The sequence below is a fragment of the Geotrypetes seraphini genome, chromosome 3 (assembly GCF_902459505.1).
Source record: "Geotrypetes seraphini chromosome 3, aGeoSer1.1, whole genome shotgun sequence".
Taxonomy (NCBI): domain Eukaryota; kingdom Metazoa; phylum Chordata; class Amphibia; order Gymnophiona; family Dermophiidae; genus Geotrypetes; species Geotrypetes seraphini.
Genome location: NC_047086.1, coordinates 276,136,345 through 276,158,166, shown reverse-complemented (window position 1 = coordinate 276,158,166; position 21,822 = coordinate 276,136,345). Strand labels below are relative to the sequence as shown.

Below are 21,822 nucleotides of genomic sequence, written 5' to 3'. Positions count from 1 at the left end.
TTTCGAGTAGATCACAGTCCCCCAAGTCCGGTGGCCATCCAGGTGAGCTCCCCATGCATACTTGGAGGTGTCCATCATAAATAATTTCTGATGTGGAGGGATGTGAAACAACAAACCTGGAGAGATCTGTTGGTTTTGACCACCATTGGAGAGAGTGACGAAGAGGAGAAGTGGCTTTGATCCTTTGGGATAAGGGATCCATGGCTTGAAACAACTGAGATGCCGGGTTCCATTGAACTGATCTGAGATGAAGTCGAGAGAAGGGAGTGATGAATTGTGGATGCCATGTGACCCATGAGATACATATTTTGCCTTGCTGAAATGTTCTGCAGAGTGGACACATGATTGCAAAGTTAAAGCAAGGTAGTTTGTCTTTGCTGTGGTAAGAAAGCTTGTACGAGAGTCGTGTTGAGCACAGCTCCTATGAATTCCAATACTTGGAAAGGATTGAAAATGAGACTTTGGAAAGTTGACTTCGAAGCTCAGAAGCTGGAGAAAAGTTATGGACACTTGTGTAACTGAGTGCACTGCTTGAGACAAAGTAGTTTTTACCAACCAATCATCTAGATAAGGAAGTACTTGAAACCCATGGGTACACAGGATTGCTTCTACTATCACTAGGCACTTTGAATACTCTTGGAGATTAAGTAGGCCAAATGGCAGAAATTTGTCTTGAAGATGATGATGACCTTCACGAAAACAAAGAAATATTCTGTAGTCCAGATGAATGGGAATATATGTGTAGGTCTCTTTGAGGTCTAGCAAGCACAGCCAATCATTTCATTCTAGAAGCGGATTTAGAGTGTCCCCAGAGAAAGCATATAAAACTTTTCTTTTACTAGGTATTTATTGAGAGCTTGGAGGTTGAGAATGGGACAGAGACCTCCCATCTTCTTTGGAATTAGGAAATACCTGGAGTAGAACCCCAGATTTTTCTGGGAATGGGGTACTACTTCTATGGCATTCAGTTGAAGTAGACCTTCGATTTCCTGAAGAAGGGACATCTGTTGAGATGTGAAAGAGGACTCTCTTGGAGGGATGTTTGGAGGAATGGTGATAAAATGAAGAGAGCAACCCTCCTGTAGGACTTTGAGACCCAGGTGTCTGTGAATCCAGTGTTGATGATATAACAGAAGTCAGCTTCCGATGGGTTGAGGAGGTGGCTGAGATGGGGGTATTGTGGCTATGCAAGTTTAAAAAAATAGTTGACTTTGTGGAGCAGAAATCTGAGTCTTGTGCAATTTTTTCCTCTTCTGTGGTAGGGGTTTTGAAGAGGACAAGATTGTTGGGTAATGTGTATCATATGAAGAGGAAGCAGGCTTCTGGAAAGATTTAGCTGGTTGAGTCAGACTTAGACCCCATTAAGGTTGTCCAGCTCTGATCAAGTAGAATAAGTCTTTCTTTGTGTGGCATCCTCAACATTGTCCCCAAATAGCTCTTCACTAGAGAGGGAATATTTGCTAAATGATCTCAAATGTTTATGTCCATGTCAGAGACTCAGCTATGCAAGACATCTCATAGCAATAGACATAGCCGATGCTCTAGACCAGTGTTTCTCAAACTGTGATTCTTGTACCCTAGGGCAGTGTTTCTAAACCTTTTCAAGCCAAGTACTCCCTAAGCCTAACAAATACCAACCGAGTATCCCCGCCCAAACTCTGCCCCTAACCCACTCAAACTCCATCCCTATAATAGTACTAATTGTAATGCAATTTCTTGCATCCATTTTTCATATACACATAATATAATCTTATTAATATATAATGGTAACCACAAAATTATAAAAACACAAGCACATGTGTTTAAAAAAATCTTTATTGATTTTCAAAGCATATTAAAAGTGCAACAATTATACATTCAAAAATATCAAAGAACAGCACTTATATACTTGCAAATAACTGAAACACATTATCCTACCCCCACCATTCCCTCCCTCCCTAGCTGGATGTGTGTGGAAACCAAATTAATTCCAGAAACTAAGGAATTAATCATTCCGTTGCTTAACAAATGACTTCAATGGACTCCATATTTCTTTAAAAATCTTACTATTCCAAGATTGTTCTGCTATCATCCTTTCCTATCTATAGCATAAACAAAATGTTTCCCACCAAAAAGAAAAATTCAACCTGTCTCAGTTTTTCCCAATTCCTAGTAATTAATTGTATGGCCACCCCCATCATAAGAAGAAGTCTATTGTATATTTGTCAATTGGACTATTACGGGCTCCTTTTACTAAGGTGCACTAGCGGTTTTAGCGTGCGCTATAGATTATCGTGCGCAAACCATGTGCGAAACGAAAAATACTAACGCAAGCTCTTTGGAGGCATTAGCGTTTAGTGCGTGTCGCATTGTAGCGCGCGCTAAAACCGCTAGCGCACCTTAGTAAAAGGAGCCCTAAGTGTTAACAGTGTCCCAAATAAGAACATAAGCATTGCCTCTGCCGGGTCAGACCAGGGGTCCATCGTGCCCAGCAGTCCACTCCTGCGGCAGCCCCCCAGGTCCATGACCTGTAAGTGATCCTTTACCTAAATCGTGTATTCCTTATTCATTTAGTATCTTATATAGTTACCCTCTATCTGTATCCTTCAATCCCCTTCACCTTCAGGAAGTCATCCAATCCCTTTTTAAAACCCAATATTGTACTCTGTCCTATCACCTCTTCTGGGAACGCATTCCAGGTGTCCACCACCCTCTGAGTGAAGATCTCCTAGCATTCGTTTTGAATCTGTCTCCTTTCAGTTTTTCTGAATGTCCTCTTGTTTTTGTTGTCCCTGCTAGTCTGAAGAATCTGTCCCTCTTCACCTTCTCTATGCCTTTCATGATTTTATAAATCTCTATCATGTCCCCTCTAAGTCTCCACTTTTCCAGGGTAAAGAGCCCCAGCTTCTCCAGCCTTTCAGCATACGAAAGGTTTTCCATGTCCTTTATCATCCTAGTCGCTCTTCTCTGGACCCTCTCGAGTATCGCCATATCCTTCTTAAGGTACAGCGACCAGTATTGGACGCAGTACTCCAGATGCGAGCACACCATCGCTCGATACAGTGGTAGGATAACTTCCTTCATTCTGGTAGTGATACCCTTTTTGATAATGCCCAACATTCTGTTCGCCTTCTTTGAGGCTGCTGCACATTGTGCCACCGGCTTCATTGTTTTGTCCACCAATACCCCCAAGTCTTTTTCTAGGTTGCCTTCCCCCAGTATCCTCCCTCCCATCGTATAGCTGCACATTGGGTTCCCTTTCCCTATATGAAAGACTTTATATTTCTCAACATTGAAGCTCATCTGCCATCTTTTTGCCCATTCGTTCAGTTTGTTCAGGACTCTTTGCAGATCTTTGCATTCCTCAACAGTTCTGACCTTACTGGATAGTTTTGTGTCGTCCGCAAATTTTTATAACTTCGCACTTCGTCCCTGTTTCCAGGTCATTTATGAATACATTGAACAGCAGCAGTCCCAACACTGACCCCTGTGGGACACCACTTGTGACCCCTTTCCAGTCAGAGTAGTGTCCCTTTACTCCTACCCTCTGTTTCCTGTTCATCAGCCAATTCCTGATCCATCTGTGCACGTCCCCTACCCTATCATACGACAATGGAATAGAGACATCTAAAACCAGGTTAATTTTGCACCAAATTGACTTCCAGAAACTGAGTATCAACGGGCAATAAAATAAGATATCCCTACTTCAAGTTGACAGTGCCAGCATCTATAAGATTTTGAGTTAACAAATTTTTGTAAATGAACAGGGGGTCCAAAATATTCTATATAACAAAAAGAACTAAGTTTGTCTCATAGATACTGATGCTGTACATCTTATTCTCCAAGTCCAAATCCGTGGCCATTCCGCAGCAGAAATATTCTGCTTTGTTTCTATGCTCCAAATGTCTCTTAAACTTGTTTTAGGTTTTTTTGCCAAATATTCAGATATTAATTTATACCACTTGGCGGCCTGGTGTCCTTGAAAATCGGTTCGGATACATAGACCAGGCAAACTATACTGATTTTTTAAATTGCGCCAATCAGGGAACCCTTTCTGAATGGCCTGTTTCAACTGCAACCATTAATAACCTTGAGATTTTGAAACATCAAATGGTTGTTGTAACTGTAATAAAGCTACCATTTTCTCATTCAAAATTGCATCATTTAAAGTACGAATGCCTGCCTGCAATCAATGTTTCCATAGGATTTTAGACTCGCCGATTTGTATCTTGGAGTTCAACCATAGGGATTGACATTTAGTTTGCTATATCGGAATAGGAGTTAAAGCATCTATAAATTTTAACATAGTCCAGGTTGAATGAAAAATAATGTTGTCCTTGTATATTCTAGGAAGTTTGATACTCAATATTTGACTAAGATGAAGTGGGGCCATAAGATGACTTTCAAGAATCAATCAATCCGGCAGATTCTCCATGAGTTCAGGAAAGATCCAATACATACCCCGGACGCAAAATAAAAGCTTGATGATATCTATAAAAATTTGTAACATTTACCCCTCCCAGCGATTGAGATTTCTGTAAAGATACTAAGGCTATTCTAGAAGTTTTACCAAGCCAAAGAAATTTAGAAAGAATCCCATTTAGTTTTTTATAAAACAATAACTGAAAATAGATTAGTAACATACACATTTGGTAACAAACTACAGGCGAGATCATCATTTTGATGGTTTGGACTCTCCCCCACCAAGAAAGATATAATGGATTCCAATGCTCACACATTTCTTTGACCTTCAATAATAAAGATTTTTTTTTACTGTAATAGTATCTTTTAATGTCCTTTGAATCATTATATCTAAGTATTTTATTCCCTCTTCCTTCCAAAGGAATGGGAATGGATCAAGTATTCCTTTTACACAATGTACATTCAATGGAAGAACCTCTGATTTACTCCAATTTATCTTATAACCAGAAAATTTACCAAATCGATCAATCAATTCTAGCAAATGAGGGATGGTTGATTCAGGATTCTGACGTCAGAGAGAAAGTTCCGGCCCAGCCAGTCTTGGCTGGTTGGGGAATGGAATGAGGTCTGGGGGAGAGGAAGCATGCAGGAGGCAGAAAGAAGGGAAGAAATATTGGATGCACAGTCAGAAGAAAGTGCAACTAGAGACTCATGAAATCACCAAAGAAAGGTAGGAAAAATGATTTTATTTTCAATTTAGTGATCAAAATGTGTCAGTTTTGAGAATTTCTATCTGCTGTCTATATTTTGCACTATATTTGTCCTATTTTTCTATAGTTGTTACTGAAGTGACATTGCATATTTTAAAATCATCTGCCTTGACCTTTTTGAAAAAAATCCTGAATACAAATGATAATTAACATTTTATCTGCGTGGAGTGTGCTTTGTGTTTTTTTAATTTTGTAGTTACCATTATGTATTAATAAGACTATGTTTAAATATTTTTTATTAAACAGATACAACCATAATAAAGACCGTAATGCAATATAAATTTTTACAATAGAAACTATCTACCATGGAGGACTGTATTAATATGATTATATTGTGTGTATATGAAAAATGAATGGAAGAAATTACATTACAATTATTATTATTATAGGGATGGAGTCAGGGACGAAGCTTGGGTGGGATACTCGGTTGATATTTGTTAGGCTTAGTGGGTACTTGGCTTTAAAAGGTTGAGAAACACATCAAATGTATCAAAAGCTGATATTTGCCATACATTTTGTGGTTTGAAGTAAGCTATGAGTAGTTTCCTGAAACTCTGGAAGTTGTTCAGATGGAATGTATTGTTCAAAATCATCCAACCTCTTTATGAGCTGTTTAAGATAGAATAATAAAAATTATAGCTGAGAACTCTGCTGGTCAACATAAGAGTTCTGGAAGAGGTAGCGCCCAAGCTTATCCTTGGTGCGGCCTTCACATCTTGGTGGAGCAGTAGAATATACTCTTGTACTGCAGGATTTTTAGAGTGGATTCAACCAGCAAAGACTGGTGCTGCAATTGTGGCTTATCAAAGCCTGGACATAACTGTATTCTGTATATAGAGTCAATTTTTCTTGGAGCTATGGGAAGGATGAGAAGAGTCTCCCAGTTCTTAAACATAGCTTCAAGTTTCAAGTTTATTAGGTATTTATATACTGTCTATCAAGGTTATCTTAGCGGTTTTACAATCAGGTACTTAAGCATTTTCCCTATCTGTCCCAGTGGGCTCACAATCTATCTAATGTACCTGGGGCTATGGAGGACTGAGTGACTTGCCCAGGGTCACAAGGAGCAGCACTGGATTTGAACCCACAACCCCAGGGTGCTGAGGCTGTAGCTCCAACCACTGCACCACACGCTCCTCTTTAAGTAGATTATGAAAAGGCAATTTTAAAAGCTCTTTAGGAGGTTTATCAAAATTGAAAGCTTCAAGGAGCACAACTCGCATTTCATTGTCTGACTCCAGTTTAACAGCCAAAGCTTTCTCCATCTGCCTGACAAATTTAGTGAAAGATAATCCTTCTGGAGAAGGTCTGCATCTTAGCGGTAGAGGAGATGGATCCAATGGAATGCCATATGACTCTGGAGCAGCTAACATTGGATCAAGATAAGTTTCAGTATTTTGTATAGACAGATCTGAATCAACATCCCCAACTCTAGGAGATTCCCTATAGGAAGATGGATGCTTCCTGGTATAAAGAGTACGATGACTGTGAGAGCATTGAGAAGAGCTTCTTTGATGATGTCAGTATCGGTCAGATCAAGATGAAGATTGATGTCGGGATGGAGAGCTGGATTCAGTATCCTGGGGCCTTGATGTGCCATGCTCAGGCTGGGCCAGTACCGAGGGAGTCGATATAAGCACTGGTGAAGCATGTAGTTTAAACAGCCCAGCGAGCTCCCTTTGGAAAAACTCCTTAAGTTGGACCTAGAAGGACTGCACTAGTACCATTGGTTCAACAGCCAGTACCATTGATGCTGCAGGGTATCGAAGGGTGGTTGACCTCAGAAAGGAAGGTGACAGCCTGCACAGGAGATCGATGATGGCGTTGACACTTGGCATGCATTAAGGGACTTGATGCTGAAGATGCCTGCGACACTGGATGTGAAGAGGATGGCTTCTTTGCAGGTTTACCCAATATAGGAACGTCATCTGACATCAAGAGAGGTGTCCATGCCAGTACCATTGGTACCGATAACATCGATTTGTCACCAGAGGCCATGACTGGTCCAAGCAGCTTCTCCTGCTGGATACATCAAGCCTTAAAATAATGTTTTTGTAACGTAGAACAGTGGATACAAGTATCTACTCCAGCCCCAGTTACTGAATAAATCAGTTGTGCGGGTCAGTGATGAAGATAGGCTGCTGCACTTTTTGAACCCACTAGAAAGCCTCGACGAAGGAAAAATCTCTGAGGCAAGGTCAAAAAAATGAAATGGTTACAAACCAAGAGTGAAAAGAAAAAATGGAGAAAGAAGGCCTGAAGGCCCAACTGAGGGGGAAAAAATATTTTATATATAGTTTTTGAAAAGAAAAAGTAAAGAAAGTTATATAAAATAAAAGAAACAAAATGAGCCACAAAGGCAAAATTAAGTTGACTGGGAAGGCAACTCCATTGGAGAAAGTCCAAAAACAACTTATTCGCTTGTGGAAAATGAAGAACTGAGGAATCACGAGTTGACATCGGGCGGGAAGGTACTCGCGTATGCACGGTGCGGGCAGTCATGAAGCTTCGCTAAAGTTTAAAGTGACAGTACACTTTAGCACTGTCCTTACCAGGCTCTGTGGATGACATCACCCACATGTGAGAATATGCTTATCCAAAGATAACCTTCTTCCCATCCTTTGGTATACCATGAAGACTTCATTGTCTCAACAGAGAAAGAAAAATAAAATTTAACTCCCTGACAAAACCATTAACAATAATCTTTTCTGAAGGTCTCCCTCTTAGATAGTCAGTAGGACCATACATACTTATGAAAATAACTATCATCAGTCTGCAAAGGTTTTCCAAAGTTTTTCAAAGATTTATAGTCTCTCTTGTGTGTGTTCAACCAGTTTGCAAAGATAAAATGTTTGCCACAATTTATGCTGTAAATCCACCAAGTTTCTAATATTCAGTCGTCCGATATCTAGATAGTTCTGTACACAAAATTGCAAAAGTTTTGTTTCGTTGTGAATTGTAGTGTCAAGTGCATCACATATATGAACACTATCTTTCAGAAAAGAAGATTGAGAACCAATAGTCTAGATAAACAGGATGTACTTAAGTTGAACCCAGACCATATGAGAGGATGCCATGATAGCTCTCTTAACACCTACATCTAAGGCAGGGGTCTCAAACTCAATCACATAAGGTGCCGAAATCTAAACACAGGCTGAATTTTTTTTTATTAAGATGCTACTTAGGGCTCCTTTTACAAAGCCGCACTAGTAGTTTTATCGCACACACCGGATTAGCACTTGCTAGCCGGAAATCTACCGCCTGCTCAAAAGGAGGCGGTAGCGGCTAGTGCTTGCAGCAATTTAGCATGCGCTATTCCACATGTTAAGGCCCTAGCGTGGCTTTGTAAAAGGAGCCCTTAGTCTTAGTAGAAGTATAGATCCTTCCTCATCCTGAAACACCATATTACACGCCATCCTCATGCATTAATCATGTTTTGAAAATAACAAGAAGCACAAAACAAACTCTAAGCAAAACACGGAGCTGTACGGTCAGGCGCTTGAACATGAGAGGTCCCTAGTAAACACCGAGACCCTAGGCATTTAGCCAAACTGTTTTAAGGCACTGCTTATCAATCTATGCAACCATTCCACACCCTAGGTGCAGAATAATGCACCTATAGAGTCCCTCAAGCAATTTTGAAACCCCATCTGGGATCCTGACCCACAGTTTGGGTAGATCTGCCTTAGGGCCACATATGCTAAAAGCATCTCTATAGAATTCTTAAGAAAATGTTTCCCACCCCTTCTACTGTTCTCAGTATTGTTATTATAATCCCTCAATCATTAAAAAGCAGAAGATCTCTTGTATCTGTAGTTAAAGGGCTTGCAGCTTCCAATGCTGGGCCTGAACTGGAAGAATGAGGCTGAGAGGCTGCTGCTTACAGCGGGAAACTTGCACTCTCAAACACACACCCCAGAGCCTTTCAAACCAGGACACATTTATGGCGCCTCTCCATTAGCTACTGCCCGTACCTCAGGCCAGTGCCTAATCCACCTTCTCCCCAGCTACAGCCCAGTACTAGTACAGTGTTACATGGCTCACTCTAGCCCTCAGTCTAAAACTGGACCTGCTGGTACTCCACCCCAGATCCGGTCACCTCTTTCAGCTGCTAACCCATCCTATTAACGTCTTCTCTTGGGTGCAAAATAACCATGAAGGGAACTCATTCCCTGCCAGAAATAACTAAAAAAAATCATCTGTTCAGGCCCTGTCAGACTCCCTAGAGAAAGTAAAAGTAGGGTTTTGCACTGGCTGACATGCAGAACTATAGGACTCCAGCAGCAGTGTATCACATCTCTATACAAGTGGAAGGAAAGCAAGCAGATTGCCTGCCAGCTCCCATGCTGAACTACCATGACTTACCTGCAGGCTGGATAGAGATTTCACTGAAGGTTTTTTTGTTTTTTCATTTCTCCTCCAAAATGCTTTAATTAGGCATATAAGAAATGTACATCTGGTCCCTACCTAAGAGCAGAAGAGGATGGTAGGCACTACAGCTGCAAACCCCACAAGGACCAGGGGAAGAGGGGGAGGGAAAGGACAACTGTAGACCAGTCCCTGCAATCCTCACTCTCTAGTCTGCTCTCAAGAGGGCAGGTACCTGGCACCACTAGGTTGAGCACAAGTAGGCTCTGTAGACCAACCTCTGCCAATCCAAGCCCTCTAAGTCTGGGAAAACAGAAGTCAGTTGCAAAAGACCGCTTCCAGCAGCATCCCTCAGACTTGGTCCGAGTTCTACCGGGAATCAGGGCTTGCAGCCTACTTGTAGTTGATGCACCAGGCCACATGTCTGCTCCTTTTGCTGGAACCAGATAAATACTGAGGTGAAGGCACAAACACACTTTAAAGTCTGTGTTTTGATCTTCAAAAGTTTCTATGAAGTACCTACTTACTTAATGTTGATTAATTTACCATTTAATAATAGAATATTACATGATTCCATACTACTGCATTTTCCAGACCCTAAGGGGTTACACTTCAAAACTGAAACCTGATAAAAAAACAACCCTGTTCTCCCTCTTGAAGGTATTCAAAATTATTGATCATTCAGGAAAGCTTTAAAGAAATTACCTTTTTAAAAATGTGTGTTAAATGAAAATTGATTGGTGCTATTTTGATCCTATTCCCAATGTTTTGCTTGGTTTCTTTCTCAGTAATCTGCATGGTACTCCTAAGGGTTTTGCAGATTAAAAGAACTATTGCATTGTAATGAAGCCAGCACCAGCCCCCTATAAAGGGGAGTGAAGTTGGTTCTGAGCTGTTTTACTCTGGCTCAATCTGCTGGCAGGGAAACATAATTCGCTTTTCTGGACTGATCTGGCATGAACAATAAAGAATCGTATCTCAATAATAAAAGATTGGAAAGGGGAATAACTGAATCCCAGGGCAATAATCAAATCCCTGTGTTTACATGCATAAAATTTTGACTACCTTTTTGACCACACATTCTGTTTTTAAAATATCTTCTTCCCCAAATCCACTCCATGATTGTTGGATGTTCAGGGATTATCAAAACTACCGTATTTGCCGGCGTATAAGACGACTGGGCGTATAAGACGACCCACCAACTTTTACAGTTAAAATATAGAGTTTGTTATATACTCGCCATATAAGACTACCCCTTCTTCCGCACACCTTCTGCACAACAAATAAAACTTAAAAGAACATCAGAATTTATTTCAACAATTTTAATTAATTCACTAAAGCTGAATAGAACAATAAACCCATGGGAGCTGCCATGCTATTTGTTTTCTAAACTGTTAACCAAACTGAAACTGTCAATAATAGAAGGAAGATAACACATAGAGGGAGAGAGCAAGTGCCGGGCAAGTCCCTAGCAAGTTTGCTGGCATGACAGTTTCCCTTTAAAAGCCTTCAAAAGCCTCCTGTTCGCCCCCGCAACTTCCTTAAGGGCTAGACTCCACACACGGCCGCATGTGCGAGAGACGTAGTAAAGAGAAAAGGGGTGGGGCCAGAGCGCCGCTGCTTCCCGCTGCGCAGGATGAAGGAGCTGGCACCCTTGTCACACTGATGTCCCGCCATGGCCCCGCTGATGTCCCGGCAGGTTTACTAGTACCGTAAGCACCGTAAGGAGGTAAGGAAGGAGATGTTAGGGCATGTAAAGTAAGGCATGTAAACAGTACCCGGCGTATAAGACGACCCCCGACTTTGGGGAGGATTTTAAGGTACTGAAAAGTCGTCTTATACGCCGGCAAATACGGTAGGTACTAAGCTTCAAGTCCTAGAGCCAATAAGGTTCCTGTGCAGCCTGAAATGCTTCTGCTGCTGGTAGCTGAAGGATAGCAACTGCTTGTCATCAATACAGACACCTAAATAGCACATCTGAGACTCCATGTCTTGCTAAATAATCTCACTTTTCTTAGATATTATTTGTATTCTGTTAAAACATTTTACACATTAATTTTGATGTTTCTAGAAAGTTCTGTTGATCACAGAGTTCTTTATTCAGTTTTATAAAAGCAACAAATAAGGAGTCCAGAAACTGAAAGCTTCTCTCCTCAAGAATAAAAGAAAAATCACTGTAAAACACCAATTGCTGTGATTTTTTTTCTGTCAACTGAATTTCATTCTATGAATAAGTGGCCAGAGCAATTGCTTTAATTGGTATGACTTATTCCTTATTAGATTTTTTTCTCAAATGATATGAAAATATGATAGTTACATGTAGGGGACATATTTGTCAGTGCCTGTAAAATGGAGTCTGCTTCCAGAGTAGACATCATTTTCAGCATGAGTTCTGCTTGTTGTTCAAGGCCAACTTCAAGACGAGCATCCAACGCTATAATAAAAGAGAGAGAAAAAAAAAATCAGTGTTCATGATAGAATTTCAAGCACCAAGCATCATCTCACTGCTATGCCATTTATCACATATATCATACACAAATTGTATCCCTAATCTAGACTACAAGCAATTTTCAGAGCTCCTGCATAGCCACATACCTTGAATATCAACAATTTATTGTGATTGTTTAAAACAGTTTTTAAAATGCTAATAAAATTACTAACAAACTCATTTGCACCATGGAAAACAGAACATTGTAGTTAATCTTATATTTTCTCCTGCAAGGTCTCTCTTCTTTTCTTTCAGCTCTAATCAGATACTGATGCACCAGAAAAGATCCTTTTCCAGAGGAGAAGCAATTCTAGAACCAGGGGATTTAAGATGAAGCTGTTCTTATTGTACAATATTTTACTTTTTATCATCAACTGTTTTAATGCTTGGTGTGCAAAACAGTAGTACCGTAAATCAAATATTCTGCATCAGTATTATTCTATTCTCCCAAATCCTCTCTAAAACAAACTCAATTAAGTAAATCCCTATCAATAAACCTCAAGTGTGATTTTTTTGTCGTCACCTTTTATAGCCTTTCATTTTGACCTTTTCTTCCTTGGATTGTATGCCTGGATGACTAATAACCCTTGCAGACCTAAGGACTTGAGCTAAGCTCCATACACACCCATACACACCTGCCAGGAACCTAACAGCTGATAAACAACTCTTCACCGTCCCATCCCACAGGGAAATAGTCCACAAACATATTAGGGATGCTATCTTTGCAGTCAATGGCCCACAGCTGTGGAATTTATTACCACTATCGTTACAGTCATTAACCTCTATCGATAAGTTCAAGGCAGTCCTGAAAACATTCCTCTTTGCAGAAGTATACTAATTCCTTCTTCAATATATAGTGCTAAGGGCACCAAGTAAAACTGACCCCCCCCCCTTATGTTTTTTCCCTTCTCTCTTTCCTACTAAATTATGTACTTCATCCCCTTGACCTACTTGTGTGCATGCTTGTTATGTCTAACTATGACTTTTGTACTCACTTTATGTACCTTACTGTATCTTAGACTGTAAACCACCCTGAAGGTTTCCCCAAGGTGCAGGATAGTAAAAACATAATAAACTTGGAAACGTGGAAGAATGTGCTAGGCACCACTCATTGATCACAGAAATCACCATCATTCTGGCAACTATTATATTTCTCTTCCCAAACCTGATCACACCCCGTCTGAAATATTCTCAAGCCAGACATGAGGTCCAAAACCTGTATCCCTTATACCACTGCTGCCCAAGTCCTAGGACAGTAGTCTTTAGAGATGTCCTAAAAGCACTTTGAATTTACCAGGATTACAACCAGAACCCTGAAGTACATCTCCAAGGTATTACATTTGCTCTTTTAACAGGATTCCCAGCTCTAGTTAACCAAGAATAGAAGCTATAATATTCCTAACTGCAGCCTAGCCCAGCTGAGAGATTTAAAAGTAGTATTTACCTTGTGACACAGATACTGTCACAGTTTGAGAGCCATTCTTTTCAACTGTCACTGGTGGCTTTGCTACTGGAATTCCAACACCACCAATATAAGGATTGTAATTATATGTTCCATAGTCAGCACCCCAGTAATCATACCATGTGCTGCTTATAGGCTTCACCATGCAAAGATAAAAATGCAGTTATTAAAGTAATATACGTAAATAGATCAAATAAAAATGATTTATTTTCTAAATATCTGCTATCTAATACATCTACTCATAAAATTCAGGTATGCTATGTATCTCTATTTTGAAATCAATACAGACTTTTTACTTTAAATCATTTTTGTACAATTAATATGATCACATTACCTAAAAATCTTTTGATACTTCATTTCAAACAAAATATTTGATAATAAATGAAAAATTCTATAATATAGTCCAGTGGTTCCCAAACATATCCTGGGAGCTCCCCAGCCAGTCAGGTTTTCAGGATATCCACAATGAATATTCATGGGAGAGATTTGCATGCAGATGACTCGCATGAATATTCATTGAAGATACCCTGAAAGCCTGACTGGATGGGGAGCCCCCAGGACAGGTTTGGGAACCACTGATACAGTCTAAGCCAGTGGTCTTCAATGCAAAGCCTGTGAGCCAATGGCAGCCTCCTGAAACCTTCTAGGTGTGGCCCGCGTACTTGGCTGGGTCTCTATACCTCCTCCTGGCAGGATCTGATAGTTGTTTCATGCTCCTCCTAGAGAGATGCCAGATCACAGTAGGGAAGAAGAGGGAAGGGAAGGAGAGGAGAGTAGAAAGATACCAGACCACAGTAGGGAAAAGGAGGGAAGGAGAGGAGAGGAGAAAAATACCAGACCACAGTAGGGAAGAGGAGGGAAGGGAAGGAGAGGAGAAAGATACCAGACCAAGGTAAGAAAGAGGAGGGAAGGAGAGGAGAGGAGAGGAGAAAGATACCAGGCCACAGTAGGGAAGAGGAGGGAAGGGAAGGGGAGGAGAAAGATAGCAGACCACAGTAGGGAAGAGGAGGGAAGGGAAGGAGAGGAGAAATATAGCAGACCACAGTAGGGAAGAGGAGGGAAGAAGAGGAGAAAGTTAGCAGACCACAATAGGAAAGGGAAGGAGAAAGATACCAGAACACAGTAGGGAAGAGGAGGGAAGGGAAAGAGAGGAGAAAGATACCAGACCATAGTAGGGAAGAGGAGGGTAGGGAAGGAGAGGAGAAAGATACCAGACCAGAGGAAGGGGAAAGGGGAAAGAGAGAGATGTCAGACTACTGGATTGGGGGGGGGGGGGGGGGCGGAGAAGAGAGAGGGATGCCAGACCAGGGAAAGGAAGAGAAGGGAAGGAGGGGACCAGACTGTGGGGAAGGAGAGGAAAAATATTTCAGACCACCAGATGGGGAAAGAGCTAGGGAGAGAATGCAGGACAGAGACGGAGAGGAAGGAAAGAGAGAGGGAGTAGATTTTTTTTTTTTTTTAAATTCAGTGTTCTATACCATTCTCCCAGGGGAGCTCAGAACAGTTTACATGCATTTTTTCAGGTACTCAAGCAGTTTTCTCTCTCTGTCTCGGCATGCTCACAATCTATCTAACATACCTGGGGCAATGGGGGGATTAAGTGACATGCCCAGGATCACAAGGAGCAGCGTGGATTTGAACCCACAACCTCAGGATGCTAAGGCTGTAGCTTTAACCACTGCGCCATACAAGGATGTTGTACAAGGATGGGAGGGGTGGGAAAGGTAAGAGATATGGAATAAATGCTGTTTAAGAAAAGATAGGAAAAGGGGAGGAGATGGTGCACATGACTGAAAGGGAAGACATTTGAAAGTAGATAGGTTTGAGAAGGAAGCAGAAAAATTGAAGAAAGTAGAATATTAAAAGTTAATGCCAAAGATGGATGTAGGGCAGAAAGTGAAGGAGGAGAGAAAAACAGCAAATGGATAAGAAGGACCTGAAAAGAGTTAAGAGCACTACAGAAGTGCAAGAGAGACTGGAAAAAGATGATTGCAAAAATAAAATCACCAGACAGCAAAGGTAGGAAAAATGATTTTATTTTTTTTCAATTTAGTGATTGAAATATGTCAGTTATGAGAATTTACATCTGCTGTCTATATTTTGCACTGTTTAAGAAGAAATGCATTTGTTTCTGTTTCTCTGGTGTTGTACTGCATGCAGAGTCTGGCATCTTAAGGTTTCATTTGTATATATTAGGACTTTTAGTAGTTTGTGATCCTGTATTTGCATAGGGTTTATCTGTGCTCTGCATGTGTGACTGAGGCCAGATGTTCTGGTAAGAATGAATGTCGAGAACTGTCACATGGTCAGCGGGTCCACATGGACCAGGGCATTTGTGACATTTTTCAACAGTACTATCGGAGGTTGTATGTGGACCCGGGGGAAGGGGGGTTGAGTGGAGCCTTGTATCTTCAGAGTATCAGTCATCCTTGTGTTAATTCACAGGAGAGAGTAAAATTGGAGGCTTTGGTTACCCTGGAGGAGGTATATGTGGCTATTGTGCAGAGTCCGCTGCTGAAGGCCCCTGGAGAGGATGGATTCCGGAATGAGTTTTACAAGATCCTGGGAGCGGGGATTGTGGATCCCTTGCTCAAGCATTTAATGTGATGATTCAGGTGAAAGCGATGCCAGAGACTCTTAACATTGCTCGTATTTTGGTTCTCCCTAAGCCTGGGCAGGATCATACGGTGCCGGAGGCCTGTCGGCCTATCTCGTTGTTAAATGCAGAGGTTAAACTGTTAGCCAAAATTTTGGTGAATAGACTGGCTAGGGTATTGCCTCGGCTTTTGCATGAGGCACAAGTAGGATTTGTGAAAGGCAGGTCGATTGCTTGGAATATGCGTAAACTATTGCTCTCTCTGGAGTTGAGGGCATTCCGGAAACAGAGGTCACTTTTAATCAGCTATGACACAGAAAAGGCATTTGACCCGGTTTGGTGGGATTTCATGTTTGAGACTTTGCAGGCCTATGGGTTCGGGGTTTTTTTGTCTCTGCTTTGCGAGCACTGTATTCCTCCTCTCAGGCGCGCATTTTAGTGAATGGCATGGAGTTGGGCCTCTTCCCTATCTTTTGTGGGACCAGGCAGGGTTGTCCACTATCGCCACTCCTTTTTGCATTGACCTTAGATCCGCTTATTCGGGATGTGTATGCTATGCGGACGATAGCGGGATTTCAGGTGGGGCAACATCAGTTTAAATTAGCAGCTTATGCTGATGATTTGTTAGTTTATATTGTGGAACCTGAATGTTCGCTGCCGGCTTTGTTGGAATTACTGAAGGAATATGGGGAGTATGCTGAGTTGCGGCTTAACCTGAATAAGTCAGAGGTGCTGGCATCCTCGGTGGAAGTGCAGGATGGGTGAGGGGCCACACTTTCCCCTACGATGGGCGACTGAATCTTTCCGGTATCTTGGGGTGAAGATATCTATGGATGTTGCTGCGTTGTATAAATTAAATGTGCCGCGAATGATGCACGATACAAGATGGAGAGCTGGCATTTATTACCCTTGTCATTGGTGGGGCGGATTCAGCTGCTTTGCATGATGATTTTGCCCAAGTGGCTTTACATGCTTCAGACCCTCCCGTTACGCATCTCTCACAGGGACCTGGGTCGTGTGCAGGGTATGTTTTCTAGGTTTATTTGGGCGAACAAGAAGCCTAAATTGCCTATAGCCCGTTTACAGGGGGGTTGGGGAGAAGGGGGCTTAGGGTTGCCCAATCTGCAATGTTATAATTATGCGTGCTTGTTGAGACATTTAGGAGATTGGTTGATAGGGTCGACTAAATTTAAGCAGATGGAAAAGATGTACTATTCCCCGGCCCACATATTGTCGCTATTGCATTTGCCGTTTAGAGCGCTCCCCGACAAGCTCGTTGAAGTTTGTTGATGAGCTCTCTGCAGGAGGCATGGACATCGTTTGTGCCTAATTTGCATGGGAACCCATCGATTACTGATCAGATTCCGTTGCAAGGGCATTCCCCCTTTCCCCCGGGGACTGATAATGCAGCCTTTGCCAGCTGGGAGAGAGAAGGAGTCTGACTTTGGAGGGGGACCTCATAGCGCTAGAGGATTTGCAAGATCGGGTGGGACTAAAATGGGGCAATACTTTTGCGTATTGTCAGCTTAAACATTTTTGAGCCACCTTAGACTCTGGGCAGTTAGGCAGTCACATGGGGGTCTCGTTTGCGTGCTTTTTTTGGTGTGGACACGGAGATCTCCATGTCTATGATTTACAAAGGTTTGGGGCGGGTGGAACCCAGTAAGAAGGTGGGAATTTACCGGAAGGGCTGGGAGAGGGATTTGTCTGTGCCAATGCAGGCCTAGGATCTTTTGGCACAACTTCAGGGAGTTCCCTCATTGACTCGCTGGGCAACCTTACAGGAGTGCTATTATAGGGTGCTTTATAGGGCGTATTTCACACCTGCACAATATTTTTATTGTGGGTGAGCTGCCACTCCTCTGTGTTTGAAATGCGGGATAGAGGTGGGGACGTTTGGGCATATTTTTTTGAGGTGTAGTCTTATTCAATTGTACTGGAGGGGGATTCTCCATTTTATGTGTCACAGTCTTCACCTTGCCTTGTAGATTTACCTGCAGCGTTTGAGGCTATGGGGGGGAGGGGGTGTCACGTCAATTGCTGGGTCGCAAGATTGGGTTGGTGGCTCGTAAATGCATTATGAAATATTGGACTGTAAGTGAATCCCCGGGGTACATCAACTGGCCTGCTGGGAAGCAAGGGATATAAGGGGATCCCAGAAAGGGGGTCAGCGATATTTGCAAATTTGGGACCCATACTTGCAACAGTTACATCCTAAGAGCCGTAATCTCATTTTGAATACCCTGTGCGTGCTGTAGTCTGCGACTGGTGAGTTTTGCGCATGGGGGGTTGAGCTTGGGGTGGGTTTTAGGATGGGGGTGTGGTGGGTGCAAGGGACCTACAGAGGAAAGAACGTATTCGGACACCGACTAGCCAGCCTACTTCGAAGAGCTTTAAACTAGGTAAGTCGGGGGAGGGTACCCACTTTTACACTGGAGCAGAAATTAATAATCCTGATGTGGCGACCAAAAACTTTGATTCTAGGTCCAAGGTAAGTACCCCTATTGCAAGAGATTTGCCAGGAGACACTTTAACTCAAATGGGTGGCTCTCTACAGGAGCTTAGTAAACACAAAGTGTGGAGAGCTATGTATGTCAACACACGCAGCCTAGGGAACAAACTTCTAGAACTGGAAACAGAAATAGTTAATGCAGACCTAGACGTAGTGGCTATATCCGAAACGTGGTTTACAGACTCTCACGGGTGGGATACTACTATACCAGGATACAACCTGATTCGCAAAGACAGAGAGGGTAAGTTAGGAGGAGGGGTAGCACTATACATCAAAGAGAACATCAAGACAACCAGGATCACGGATGTCAAGTATACTGGGGAATCCATCTGGGTAAACCTGGCCAGAGGTGGAGAAAAATGCCTGTACCTTGGTGTGGTATACAGACCTCCAAGGCAATCGGAGGACATGGACACAGAATTAATTGAAGACATTGAGAACATCACGTTACGGGGGGACGTTGTTCTGTTAGGAAACTTCAACATGCCTGATGTAGACTGGAACACACTCTCAGCGACAACCTGTGATAGTAAGAGGATATTAACGTCCATGAAGGGAGTACGGCTCAAGCAAATGGTACTAGAGCCCACTAGGGCCCAGGCCATCCTGGACCTGGTACTTACGAACGGAGAAAGCGTCTCGGAGGTCTCGGTGGGAGCAACGCTAGCCGCAAGTGACCATAACATGGTATGGTTTAACCTTAGGAAAGGCTTCCCTAGATCACACACTAAAACGAGGGTACTCAATTTCAGGGGCACTGACTTCGCATGCATGGGAGATTTCGTCCATCAGACTCTGCAGGTTCAAGAAGAAACTGATAATGTGGAAGCCATGTGGTCAACCTTGAAATCGACTCTTCAAGAGGCAACTATCCGCTACATAAAATCAGTAAATAAACAACAAAGAAAAAAGAAACCCCAATGGTTCACTGATAAGGTCTCGTACCTCGTCAAGGAGAAGAAAAGAGCATTTCTCTCATACAAACGCACCGGGGAAAAAGAAGCAAACATTGAATACAGGACAAAGTCTGCAGCGGTCAAAACAGCAGTCAAGGAGGCCAAACTTCGAATGGAAGAAACTCTAGCAAAGAACATTAAGAAAGGGGACAAATCCTTTTTCAAGTACATTAGCGACAGGAAAAGGAACGCAAACGGGATAGTACGCCTTAGAACGCCAGATGGAAATTATGTTGAAACAGATTCCGATAAAGCCAAACTACTGAATGATTACTTCTGCTCAGTCCTTACCTGCGAGGCACCAGGACACGGGCCACAGCTGGAAACAAAGCAAAGTATGGAAGACCCATTTCAGAATCTAGAGTTCACACCTGCTGATGTTTACAGTGAACTGTCAAGACTTAAAGTGAACAAAGCCATGGGACCGGACAATTTGCACCCAAGAGTGCTCAGAGAGCTAAGCGATGTTTTGGCGAAACCGTTAGCAGTACTCTTCAATCTCTCCCTAAGTACGGGGAGAGTCCCCCTGGACTGGAAAACAGCCAACGTCATTCCTCTGCACAAAAAGGGTTGCAGAGCAGAGGCTGCAAATTACAGACCAGTAAGTCTCACATCAGTAGTATGTAAACTCATGGAAACTTTACTTAAAGTTAAATTAGACACGATTTTGGACGAGGGGAACCTAAGGGATCCCTGTCAACATGGATTCACTAGGGGTAGGTCATGCCAATCCAATTTGATCAGCTTCTTTGATTGGGTGACGGGAAAGTTAGACTCGGGAGAGTCTCTGGACATAGTGTACTTGGATTTCAGTAAAGCTTTTGACAGTGTCCCACACCGCAGACTATTGCACAAGATGAAGTCGATGGGGTTAGGTGAGAAACTAACTGCATGGGTCAACGGTTGGCTGAGTGGAAGACTTCAGAGGGTGGTGGTCAACGGTACCCTCTCTGAGACATCGGAAGTGACTAGCGGAGTGCCGCAGGGCTCAGTCCTGGGACCATCCCTTTTCAACATATTCATAAGTGACTTGACCCGAGGGCTTCGGGGTAAAGTAGCACTGTTCGCCGACGACACCAAACTGTGTAATATAGTAAGTGAAAGCATTCTCAAGGATAATATGACGCAGGATCTGATCACGTTGGAAAACTGGTCCTCGACGTGGCAGCTGGGCTTCAACGCTAAGAAATGTAAGGTCATGCATCTTGGTACTAGAAATCCATGCAGAACTTATACCTTGAATGGAGAAACACTGGCTGAGACTTCGGAAGAACGGGACTTAGGAGTAATCATCAGTGCAGACATGAAGGCTGCCAAACAAGTTGAGAAGGCCTCATCTAAGGCAAGGCAAATGATGGGATGCATCAAAAGAAGTTTCATTAGCCGCAAACCTGAAGTCATAATGCCACTCTACAGAACCATGGTGAGACCTCACCTGGAATACTGTGTGCAATTCTGGAGGCCACATTACCGTAAAGATGTGCTTCGGGCTGAGTCGATCCAGCGGATGGCCACTAGGATGGTCTCCGGACTCAAGGGTCTCTCATACGAAGAAAGACTGGGCAAGTTGCAGCTCTACACTCTTGAGGAGCGAAGGGAAAGGGGTGACATGATTGAGACGTTTAAGTACATCACAGGTCGTGTCGAAGGGGAAAACGACTTATTTTTTCTCAAGGGACCCTCGGTCACAAGGGGGCATCCGCTCAAACTCAGAGGAGGGAAATTTAATGGCGACACCAGGAAGTATTTTTTCACAGAAAGGGTGGTAGATCTCTGGAACAGATTTCCAGTGCAGGTGGTCGAGGCCACCAATGTGTTCGACTTTAAGAATAAATGGGACATCCACGTGGGATCCCTACGAGAGTTAAGAAACTAGGTCATCAGCATTCAGACCTAATGGGGTGGGTAAGTGGGGTGGGCAGACTTGATGGGCTGTGGCCCTTTTCTGCCGTCATCTTTCTATGTTTCTATGAGATCATATTGTAGTTAGCTTTGGGAACTATGTGCTCTTCTGAGCTGGGATATTTTCAGACTGGGGGAGGTATCTTGGAGCTGGGGGTTTGCTTCTGACCTTGAGGGGGTTTTGTGGTGGGAGGAGGGGTAAATTCCTGGGTCATCTTGTGTTGTTGTGGAGTAAGGGTTCGGGGATTATCAGAACACAAATCACCGAGCCTCTTGTTGTGGTAGGCTTGGGAGGGATGGGGGGATGTTGTACTTTGTTGTGTTATGTTCTTTACTTGACATTTTGATTATTGACAAATTAAGAACA

At 42.7% G+C, this 21,822-nt stretch overlaps 1 protein-coding gene across 4 annotated transcripts in view; it reads right to left on the bottom strand.

Annotated features, from left to right (window-relative positions):
- Positions 1-21,822, bottom strand: part of BIRC6 (baculoviral IAP repeat containing 6) — a 1,530,571-nt gene that overhangs the window by 640,861 nt on the left and 867,888 nt on the right. For all 4 annotated transcript variants that reach the window (XM_033935681.1, XM_033935678.1, XM_033935679.1 and 1 more), the window contains 2 exons: positions 13,472-13,625; positions 11,857-11,973 (listed from right to left, as the gene is read on the bottom strand). In XM_033935681.1, coding sequence (XP_033791572.1) covers positions 11,857-11,973; positions 13,472-13,625 — 271 coding nt within the window. The remainder of the gene's footprint in view (positions 1-11,856; positions 11,974-13,471; positions 13,626-21,822) is intronic.